At 46.7% G+C, this 12,110-nt stretch overlaps 1 protein-coding gene across 3 annotated transcripts in view; it reads left to right on the forward strand.

The window, feature by feature from the left end:
- The window catches only part of Cfap221 (cilia and flagella associated protein 221), an 88,450-nt gene that overhangs the window by 24,412 nt on the left and 51,928 nt on the right, over window positions 1-12,110 (forward strand). For all 3 annotated transcript variants that reach the window (XM_038349651.2, XM_038349649.2, XM_038349650.1), the window contains exon 7: window positions 10,135-10,238. In XM_038349651.2, the coding sequence (XP_038205579.1) occupies window positions 10,135-10,238 (104 nt within the window). The remainder of the gene's footprint in view (window positions 1-10,134; window positions 10,239-12,110) is intronic.

A 12,110-nucleotide genomic window follows, 5' to 3' on the forward strand; every position in this document is an offset into this window, starting at 1 on the left:
ATAGCATAAAGAATGGCATCGTCTGCCCAAAGTGCATTCCTTCAAGGAGCGAAGGGAACTATGGATGGTCTCCAGGGCTTGAGCATCAGTGCCCTGACCTTCAGAGTGTCTGGATGTGCCCCTTCCCATTTGGTTCATATGGTTGCTGTTCCCTGCACTAACATTACTCCAGCAGTTGGCTTGTCAAAATGACTGCTACATCCCAGATCTATAGTACTGCACATACAACATGTGACATGTACATGTACACAGGCATGTACACGTACATGTACATGTACACGATATGAATGCGCATGTAGACATACAAACACACATGTGCATGTGTTAAGTGTACTTTTTACAATATGATGATTGTTTGTCACAGTCAGGATGAAGGAGTAACTGCCAGCTCCCAGAACTCTGACTACCTTCCATCCTTTCTACTTTGTGTCCTTTATTTCTTTGTCACCGTGTAGCCCAGGCTGGCTTCAAGCTCGCTATCCAGCCCTGAGATTACAGATGTGTGCCACCATGCCTGCTTTGTGTGGTGCAAGCATCTTGTCAAGTGAGCTACACCCCAAGCCACAGCTGTAATTCCATGAACTGCTGTCTTCTCTGAGACATGGCCCCAATATCGTATCCCAGTTCTTATACACAGCAGCTTCAAAACCAGAAGTATTTGAGTTTCATTTGCTTTACTTTAAAGGGAATCAATTTCCTTTCCCTAGGGCAAGAGCACACCAACTGGTGGCCCAATACCAACTGGTTAGCCCTGAAAACATGACCCATAGCCTCGCACAGTCTAAGCAGGTTGTGTTTATGTATTTAGGAACACACACACAGCAGCGGCAACAATTAAAGAGGCCATGAATTTGAAAGAGAGTTGGGGGTGGGGTACATGAAGGGTTTGGAAAGAGGACAGGGAAAAATGATTTCGTTGTATTATACTCCCAAAATGTCATCATATTATAATTATAAAATTATAATATTATAAAAAGAAAACCTATTTTAAATAAATGAAAGAAATACATTTCTTATTCCAACAAAGAATGACCCTTTCCTTTTGATAGCTGCAGGTGGATAGGCCACCAGGACAAGCAGGCTGACAGAGGGTGCCCTGCTGGTAATGTCAGTCAAACTCTTTTCCAGGCTCTTTGGCTGGGAGGAACTGGTTTGAATAAAGTCGGCAGGTGGTCGTGGTCGCTTCTACCCCATAGACTAAAGGAAACACTGTTCACAGTTTTAAGTGCCTCTTCATATCCTCCCCCTTTAAATGCCTCTTCATGTCTTCCTGATAATGTTCTGTTTTTCTCCATATGAGAAAGCCAGTACCTGCAGGAGGCTGTTCATCTTCCTTCTACCCAGCTGGTCCTCCCCCTGTTACCCTCAGCCCCCTTCCTGGATGCTGTCACCAGCTCTTCCTCTTCTCTAAGCTCCAGACACAGGCCCGGCTTCCTCCCAGGGAGTCACCCCTGAATTTCACTCTGTATCCCCGACTAGCCCATGTTACCTACACCTGTGGGAACTGTAAAGCACTGTTTGCTTTCGAATGTGTCGTTTCTATTAAGAATTATGTGTTGAGTGAATTTAGAATTTAGTTTGTTCATGTGTGTGTTTAGCTGTGTGTTTGTGTTCATATACTGGAAGGGGGGTCTGATACACATTTACACATGTGTGTGGAGGCCGGAAGGCAACCTTGGTGTCATTCCCTGCAGCGAGTTACCTTGTTTGTAAGACAGGTTCTATCACGGGGGATCTGCCGTTCCACAAGGTTCCACAAGGCTGGTTGGTCAGCAAGCCTCAGGAAAATGCCTGCTTCTGCCTCTTCAGCATCGGCATTAAAACTGCAAAGCCCACTTCAGCCAACTTTTTACATGGGTGTGGGATCTGAACACAACTCCCTAAGCTCACATGACTAGTGGCTTACCGACTGAGCTAGCTCCCAGCCAGTTTGTAAAGGCATTTTATTCCTTAAGGTTCTAGTCATATGAAGAACGTATGGTCATTACATTCCTAGGGAGGGATCTCGCTGCGGCTGCCAGTGGCAGGCGAGGGAGAAATGTGAATTAGTGCATAATGGGTACGGGGTTTACATAAGGAGAAAGGGTCCTGTGGGCGGCTGAAGGTGGCATAGCAGTGTGGTGTATTTAATGCCACTGAATGGCATGTTTAAAATATTTAAATAGTAAATGTTACCACAACATTCTTTTAAAGAGTGGGGTTTGGGGTTTGGTGCTGGGATTTGAATCCAGAACCTCATGCACGCTAAGCAGGCGCTCTACCATTGAGCTGGAACCCATACCTAAAGGTGTTTACAAAATGTGAATAAGCTGTATAGTATCCCTACAGGTGACAGATACATGTCTCCTCTGCCTTCTCTGTTGTGTATGTGGTGTGTGTATACGCGCACGCATGCATACTCATGTGTGCTAAAGGTTGACATTAAGAGATTTTCCTCTCCTGCTCTTTACCTTATTCTTTTTTTTTTTCTTTTTTTGGTTTTTCGAGACAGGGTTTCTCTGCAGCTTTTTTTTAGAGCCTGTCCTGGAACTAGCTCTTGTAGACCAGGCTGGCCTCGAACTCACAGAGATCCGCCTGCCTCTGCCTCCCGAGTGCTGGGATTAAAGGCATGCGCCACCACCGCCAGGCTTACCTTATTCTTTTTAAAAAATATTTATTTATTTATTATGTATACAATATTCTGTTTGTGTGTATGCCTGCAGGCCAGAAGAGGGCACCAGACCCCATTACAGATGGTTGTGAGCCACCATGTGGTTGCTGGGAATTGAACTCAGGACCTTTGGAAGAGCAGGCAATGCTCTTAACCTCTGAGCCATCTCTCCAGCCCCCTTACCTTATTCTTTTAGACAGTGTTTCTCTGGATCTGAAGCCTGCTGTAATCCCAGATGAGCTTGTCTCCACTCTCCCAGAGCTGGGGTTCCAGGTACACCGAGCCATACCTGGCTTCCGCTGATCCTGGGAATCAGAACCAAAGTTCTTATGCTTGCCCAGCAAGACTACATACTGAGCCATCTCCCCATCCTTGGCCCTGTCTTTTTCTAAATTTAATTCTATTTCACTGTCCAGAAAAAGAGCATCTTTTATCAAGTCTGCAGCGACAAGCTCACTGGATCCAGGCTGTTCCCTGATGTCTTAAACTGCTGCTCATAATTGCACATGTGGGTTGTAAAAACTTTGGCAACAGCAAAAGACTTCCAAATATATGTCAACCAACAATTTATTCAAAGTCAAATGTGTTATGAATCTCAGGTGTTTGAGCTGTGCTTGCTTCTGTTGCACGCAGATACCATGTGTGCTCACTGAAGCCTCTGGACACAGAGCATATGCTTTTGCACATGGTCACACAGCATGACCCTGCTCAGATCAGAGACTATTGTATTCTATCAATGGCGCATACCAAGTGCCTCCCTCTAATAGAAACATAATAGACTCTGCCATAGAGGAATTGTATCCTGTGTGTATTGCTGCTTCATTCACTATAGCCGAGTCCTGGTCACCCAGCTGAGCACAGATGAATGGATAGTGCAAAAGAAAACCCCACATACACACACACACACACACACACACACATATGAATACTACTATTCAGCTTTGAAAATGAATTTTAAATTTTGCCAGAAATGAATGAAGTCTAATATTAAGCAAGGTCACATAATCTCAAAAATAAAAACATCTACATGTTCTCTTTCACATGTGGAATCTAGTCAATAACATATGTACGCATGTGAACAATTGCACAAATGGCTAGTATAACATACAGAAGCTAGAACAAGAAAGGCCAGGTGTAAGAGGATGGGGGACTGAGTGCAGGTAGCAGACACAGCCATAGAAGAGGAGATAAAGCCGATTGTTTTTCTAGTTGGAATTCCGCCATGGATTTTCTGGTTTGGGCGCTAATTCTAACTGTAGAGAAGTTCATTGAGTTGTGTAGGCTTTGGGACTGCCTAATTTTGGTGTGCGATATTTTTATTTATTTGCAGGTTTTTGTGTAATAAAGTTTGTAAAATTAAAAAACCAATGATTTAGTTATAGAAAATCAAGACTTTAATATTAAATATTAGCATTAATATTTTAGTATCTTCCTAATTTAAGCATGTAAGCGTGAAGTCAGTATCTTTGGATATAACAACATTTCTCATGGTTCTGGGGCCCAAGCTCATGGCTCCAGTGCGATCAGGTTCTAGTGAAGGCTTACTTGTGCATTTCCACTTAAAAATGCATTAGTTCTACATGCCCAAGGTCCAGTATACATGATGGAGGTGGGATCTATGTACTAGGTGTACATAAGGTCATATAAGTAGACCCCCAATTCTGGCAGTGTGTGTGTATGTGCATGCATGTTTGTGGTGTGTGTGGTGTGTGTGTGCATGCATGTGTGTGGTGTGTGTGTGCATGTGTGTGTAGTGTGCATTCTTGTGTGCGTACATGTGTGTGTGGTATGCATTCTTCTGTGTGCCTGTGTATACGTGTATGTGTGGTGTATATTCCTCTGTGTGTGTGTGCATGCATGTGTGTGGTGTGCATTCCTGTATATGGGGTGGGTGGGTGTGCAAGCATGCGTGGTGTGTGTGTGTGTGTGCATGCGTGTGTGGTATGTGTGCGCGCATGGGTGTGGTATGTGTGAATGAGTGTGTGTGGCGTGCGTTCCTGTGTGTGTGTGTACATGTGTGTTTGGTGTGCATTCCCTTATGTGGGATATTTGTGTGCATGCCTGTGTATGCATTCTCATCCTGCCTGGCTTTTATGTGGGTTGTGAGATCTAACTAAGGCTCTCACACTTGGAAGGCAGGTCCCTTGCCAGCTCCATTTCCACGGGCCTTGCCCTAAAGTTTTATAAAACATAATAACTAACAGATTGTCATGGCTACTGAGTCCAGCCACCGTGGAACAGCACACATCTGTCTTGTTTATTGTCCCTTGCCAAATCCTATTATGGTAAAGTGTCCAGGACTCTCTCCAGACACTCCGAGTTTTAAATAGTTTATTTGATTTTAAGTCATCTCCAATAAGTTCACTCTTATTGAAATCAGAGATGGGATGAGAGAAATTTGAATTTATTCTCTGTCTCTGTCTCTCTCTCCTTTCTTTCCATCCTCCCCTTTCCCTTGCCCCTTCTCTCTCCTTCCTTTCGACAGGGTCCCACGTAGCCCAGGCTGACCTCAAACTCACAGTGTAGCTGAGGATGGCTTTGATCCTTCTGCCTTATCCTGCAGAATGCTAGGCTCGCAGGCCTGCACCACCACACTGGGTTTATGGTGCTGTGGAGGAACCCAGGGCTTCAGGCACACTGGGCGGGCGCTCGGCCCATGGAGCCACACCCCAGGCTCCCCTCTCGTATTCACTTTCTAGAAGATAAATTTGTGCTCTCTTCCGAGGATGATGAAATTTATACAGAATACAAAGGCTTAGTATTTAAAAGGTTTATGTTGCACTTTGTTTTAAAACATTGAGTGATTCTTTTATTCTTTTAAAGTATTTAGTGTGCTTTTGTATACAGTCCTAACAAGACTGACTAAATGATTAAATAATAAAAGCAAGGGGGTGAAAGTGAAGGTCACCCCCCAGGGCAATGGCCCACCTGCTTTTCTGTCTTTAGTTACCCAATATTTGTGAACCAAAGAACTCTGACTTAAGGTTCTATTTGTTTCTGAGAAACAACAAGAATGAAGTATTTTTCTTCACTGTAGGTCAGTTTTAGTGGACTTATCAATAAGGATTTAGCTTAGAGTTATGTGTGTTTGATGTGTGTGTGTGTGTGTGTCTCTGTGTGTGTGTTGCTGAGTGTGTGCACACGTGTGCACACGCTCAGGCAGAAGCCAAAGGAGAATATCAGGTTTCCAGCTCTACCGATTAACGCCTCAGTTCCCTGAGTCGGGGTCTCTCCCTGACCCTGAAACTAGGCTGGCGGCCGGCAAGTCCCAGCACCCTTGGGCCCCTCTCCACTCTGGCAGCACAGGGTTGTAGGTACGCTGAGGCCTCGTGTTTGAGCTCAGGCTGTCATGCTTGCACAGGAAACACTCTTCCCTACCTAAATCATGTCTCCAGTGCTGAGAAGGTTTATCTGTTTATTTGAGATGCTATCTCAAGAAAGTTGTCAGGCTGGCTTTGAACTTCTGACCCTCCTGCACCTGTCTCCCAAATGCTGGGCTTACAGACTTGCACTGCCACGCTCAGCGAGACCCAAACATGTCAGTCTTTTTTCTAGTGCTGGGTTTGAACCCAGGACCTCGCACCTATTAATTGTCTCAGTTCCCTTTCCCCATTACAAAGTGCCCTAATCAGAGCAACTTAAGGGGAAAGGGGCTTAGTTGGCTCACAGCTCCAAGTGCTTAGCTTGCTTTCTCCATGTTTGTTTGCTTGTTTTCTGCTCAGAATCCCTCTCACCCACCCTCACCCTCTGCCAAGGGAACCTTCTGATGTCTTCCTTAGTATAATAAAATAATCCGACGCAGCTGGAGGCACTGTGGCGAACTGTGCCACTCTGGCGGCAAAGGCAGGCCTATCTGTAAGTTCAAGGCCAGCCTCCGAGATGGTTCTAGAGTGTGTCACTTTGGCAATTAAAGTTAACTGTCATACCAGAGTGGAGAGATAGCTCTTTGAGTAAGAGTACACACAGTAGAGGACCTGAGTTCATTTTCCAGCACCCACATCTGTCAGTTTACCATCCCCTGTAATGCCAGCTCCATAGGATCTCACAGAGACCAGCACTCATGTGACAACACACACACACACACACACACACACACACACTCACACACACACACAGAGACTGGAGGGATAGCTCAGAGGTTAGGAGCATTTGCTGCTCTTGTAGAAAAGCGAGGCTCAGTTCCAGCATCTATATGGTGCACATACATGCATGCAGGGATTTAACACATACACAGATGCGCAGACTCCACCGCAACCTGGGTGGCTTGCATTAGTCATGTGCCTTCTGAATTATGGCGATTGGAATTTTGTTCCCTTAAGGAACTGTTTATTTTTCCAGGTTGGCAAGTGCATGAGGAACCTGGCTCCTGGTAATCATCGCTAAACAAATACCTCAACACCTTTTCTGAGAATTGCCAGAGCTTAGGCGTTCATTGAAAATGGGCCATTTATCACCAATGGGAAGAACCCATGGGAGTTTGGGGGGAATTGTTTCAGTTCAGAAACATTCAGCCATGTGGCATTTGTCAAAAGAACCTTGACTATCAGACAGGGCCTCGCTGGGACATCTCTGAGCTGACACCTGCAGGTGCTCATGGGAGTCGTAGCTCCCTGCCTTATTCCGAGACCACGTGTGGACTATAAACCATTGCCTACAGCCTGCTTCCTTCTTCATGAGTGGATTCCAGCCCCTGCTGCTGTAACAAAGGCTGTCAATCAGTCTGACCAGCTTGGGTGGAGTGCCTGCTAGGCTCACGGGCCTTGTGTGTTAGATAAGACCGGAGCCTGCAGGGTGGGATGGCCTCAGGTGGCCGGCAGTCTCGGGACTTTTCTAGCTGCTGTGACAAACCAACAACAAAACTCACAAAAGCGACTGAAAAAGTGTTTCATTTGGGCTCAGAGTTCCGGGTTCAGTCCGTCATGGCGGCATGGGTGGGAGGCAGCTGGTCATGTGACATCTACACACACACACACACACACACACACACACACACACACACGAGGCAGATGCTGGCACTCAGCTCCTCTTTTCACTCAGTCGAGGATCCCAGCCCGTGGGATGGTGCCATCCACGCTTAGGTAGGCCTTCCCACCCCCGCTAATCCAAACTAGAAAGTTCCTCACAGACATTCCCCGAAGTCTCTGTTCATGGAAACTCTAATTCCCATCAGGTGGACAGTCTAGATTGACCATCACACCTTGGAGTGCACCCACCATTGCTTACTGGTCTTCAAAGTCAGGACGCGTCTCAGGGAGTTCTGGTTGGCTGTACACCTCTAGTGGAAGCTGAGGCCGAGCAGGATGTATAGGTTGGGTAGAAATGTACTGGGATGAAGAAAGGAGCCCATGCGACCATTACCCAGGATTTATGTCAGAAAGATCACTGCTGGAAGCCTGGGACAGCCTTGTCTTCTGTGGGGACTCAAGTGTTTACAGTATACCCACCCTAGTATTACAGACCATCACAGCTAAGGAACAACATTTAAAACAGCTGTTTCATGGGAGCCCCTGTGTGACAGCTAATCTTTTCTTATTCTTCGAAAATTTCATACATGAATATGATTCACTTCCAATCCTCCTTCCAGCTCCTCCCGTGCACCCCCATCCAGGCTCTCCTTGCCTCTTCATGTTCTGTCCTAGTTTTCTAGACATATACCCTACTGGGTCCAGGTGGTATTGCCTGTGTGCACACAGGTGTAGTGCCAGCTCCTAGAGCATGGGCGACCTACCCAGGGCCGTGTCCCTGAAGAAAACTGGCGCTCTTTCCCAGCAGTGCCTGACCAGGCGTGGGCTTTGTCAACCCTTCTCCTATCCTATCCGTGCTGGAATCAACTGGTTTCCCTTCTGCAGCTCTCGGGACCGTAACCACAACAGGTTAGGAGCGCTTGAGTGCACGGGGAATTTGACTTGAGTTTGAAGCCACCTAGAAAACACATACGGGTGTGCCTGTGAGGGTATTTCCAAAAAAATTTAACTGAACTGGGAAGACACACCCTGCATGTGAGTGGTGCCATCCTATCGGGTAGTGTTTCAGATTAATAAAAAGGAGAGAGCACGCTGAGGAGCAGCGTTCATCACTGTCTGCCTCCCTGACTGGAGTTGTGATGTGACCAGCCACCTCCTCCTCCTGCAGCCACACTTTCCCAAGCATATGCTGTGATATTATCAAACATGTAGAAATTTTAGACAGAAGATCTCCAGTGAGGGTCACCCCCGCAAAGGAGGAAGGAGCAGAGATAGACAAGGACTATCAATTGGTGGTGCTTTGTTTCTCTGGAAACAGTTTATAGTTCTTAGGAAGGAATAGAGAAATCTTAATTGTTCAAAAATACTTATATTTGAACTATTCCAGATAGTTCACAGATTTTTAAAAGATAAATAATTTCAAAAAGGTTTGGACATGCTTTTAAAAGCCACATTTATAGTCTCCTAAATAGTTACTGAAAACCAAATATTTATTGAACAGTGTGTGTGTGTGTGTGTGTGTGTGTGTGTGTGTGTGTGTGTGTGTGTGTGTGAATCTGGGATAGCACTGAGATTCCTGCACATATGACTCCACCTTTATAGGACTCAAAATCCAGGGAAGCCTTGCTGGCAGGTAAGGCCCATGTGTGGTGGGGATCTCCATAGGTGAGTAGATCAGGTGGGTACTTCCCAAGAAAGCAGATCTCCCCAACGTGGCAGCTGCACTCACAGTGAATGCAATGGAGCTCTCCCAAAAGTGTGAACAAGGGATGGAGCTCAGCTGGAAGTGTGTTTGCCCACTGTGCTCACAAAGCCCCGGGTTCTAACCTCAGCACTGCATGATTAGCACATGGTGGTGCGCGCCTATAATCCCAGCACTTATGAATTACAGAAAAGAAGGCCAGAAACTCAACATCATCCTTTGTGTGAGGATCAGTTTTAACTGTGAATATGACAATCTAGAGACCCCAGAGAAGAGGCTCTCAGTAAGGACTGTCTAGATCACGTTGCCCTGTGGGTATGTCTATAAGGAATTATCTTGATTACATTAACCAAAATGAGAAGACCTGTTCACTGTGGGGGGCATCGTTCCTTAGGCATGTGATCCTGAACTATGTAAAAAGGAGCAAGTGAGCCTAGTACAAGCTAGCACGCATGACTTCACTGCTCTCTGATCTTGACTATGGGTGTAGCTGCTTCAAGATCCTGCTGCCTCAGTTTCTCCTGGCATTGAGAGATGAACATACCTATTTTCCCTTAAGTTGCTTCTGTCGGGGTATTTTCTGGAAACAGAACCCAGACACTTGGCTACGTAGCAGGTTTGATGCTAGCCTAGGCTACATGAGAGCCTATTTCAAAACAAATCTTTTGTCGGTGTGGGACAGGAAGCGCCAGTTGATGTTGGGTGTCACTTCCTGCTGCTTGCTGTGCTTCCCGAGTCTCTGTTCCTCTCTAGGTTAGTTAGAAGAAAGCTGGAGAGGAAAATGATGTGTTCCGTTTCCTTCTGTGCTTGTTTTGCAGCAAAAGTTGTGTGATCCCCTTGCAGTGCAGCTGCCCCGTGGATTTCGAGTTCCATATCACTTTGCTGCGGAATCATCAGGCCTTTACAATTGAGCCAAAGTCAGGTGAGGACGGTGTGACGTCACACACTCAGTCATCCCGGCATCTCAGGTCAGAGGCAGGGCTTGGAATATCGGTGGCTTTCCTTGTTGCGGTGGCAAAAACAGTATAAGGAAGGAAGGGTTTGTCTGTCCCAGAATCTAAAGGGATGGTCCACCATGGTGGGGAAGGCATGGCGGCAGGAGTATGAGGAAGCTGGTCGCGTGGTATCCACAGTGGAGAAGCAGAGAGAAAGGAACGCTGGTGCTCAACCCGCATTCTTTTCATTCAGTCCAGAATCCAAGCTCATGGAGCGGTGCTAAGTACATCCAGGACAGGTCTGCTTACCCCGGCTAGACATTTCTAGAAGCATACCCATGGACACTCAGAGCCATGTTTACATGATAACTCTAAGTCCAATCCAGATGGCAATCAACATTAGCCAGCACAGTTTGGCAACACATACATACAAACATGCATACACATAAATGCATGCCACAGACACATTTGCTCTTCTATACAGCTTGGTAGTAGCTGAGCTCAGCATAAGTAACCACTTGCTTGTGTGGCCTGAAGGTTGGGAAGTTCAGTCTTCAGATGGATGTTATGCACTGGCGCTTATCCCAGACCCATAGATCAGTGTGTCCTTGTCCCATTTTACAGATGAGAAAACTGAGCCTCAGTTAAGGTATTCGAATGAGTTGCAGAGTTTCTGAGTGACCAAAGAGAATTGTGATGGAGGCCCAGTGATCCTTGGGGCCGTTCTATTATCCCAGGCTATGGGCAACAGCAGTGGCCTGTGACTAACCTCTGCTAGGCAGACGAGGGCCCAGCCTTCTCGGTGACTTCCCCCACAACGCCAGTGCAAGAACTTATTGTCAGTTTGTCCATAGATGACCTTTAAACCATGCATCTGTTAACTGAGTCTTACAGAGGTTAGCTTACCCCAAACCCCACAGGCAGTGGAACCCTAAATCTTCGAAGGTTAAAGCATAAGACTCCGAGCATGAGGCTTGGACAGCTCTATGACAATTCATGGGGAATAATCTGTATTTCTGAGCTGCTGGGAGGAAATTTAAAGCTTCTGATAATGCAGCTGATCTCATTTACATGTGTGGAATCTAAAAATTTTGGTCTCATAGGTCGTAATTTAGTTGGCAGAGTGCTTTCCTGGCACGCAAGGGGCTGTGGGCTCCACCCTCAGCCCAGCGTAACTGTAACCTGCAATCCCAGCGCTTGAGAGAGAGAACCAGGATGACCCATGGTCATCTTCAGCCACAGAAACTGAAGGCCTGGGACACAGAAGACCCTGTCTCAATTTTTTATTTTGGACCAGGTGTGCTGATGCATGTCTCTAATCCCAGCACTCGGGAAGGAGATGAAGGTGAATCTCTGTAAGTTCCAGGCCAGCCTGGTCTACATAGGGAGCTTCAGGACAGTCAGAACCACACAGAGACCCTGCTTCCAAAACAAACAAACATTTTTTGAAAGTTGTTTCATGGAAACTAGACCGGTGCTTACCAAAGGCTGGGGCCAAGAGGTGCAGCCGGTTCCCGTTAGAGGGAGTGAGTGTGCAGTAGAGAAACCGAGGCCAATAACAGAGTTCAAAAGGACGCCAAGCAGGGCTGAAGAGAGGCCAGTCGGTGAAGCGCTTGTCACACTGGACAGCCTCCATCTCCAGCACCCATGTAAAGTCAGGCGTGAAGGTGCTTGCCTATAATCCCAGCACTAGGGATGCAGTGGCTGGAGCCCTGGCACTCGCTGGCTGGATAACAGCCAACCAGTGAGCTGTGTTCGGTGAGAGGCCCTGTCTCAAAGAGCAAGGTAGCTGTGGGGGCTGTGGGGGCTGTGGGGGCTGTGGGGGCTGTGGGGCTGTGGGGGCTGGGGGGGCTGGAATC

This window comes from Arvicola amphibius, chromosome 12 (assembly GCF_903992535.2).
Source record: "Arvicola amphibius chromosome 12, mArvAmp1.2, whole genome shotgun sequence".
In the NCBI taxonomy this organism is placed as follows: Eukaryota; Metazoa; Chordata; class Mammalia; order Rodentia; family Cricetidae; genus Arvicola; species Arvicola amphibius.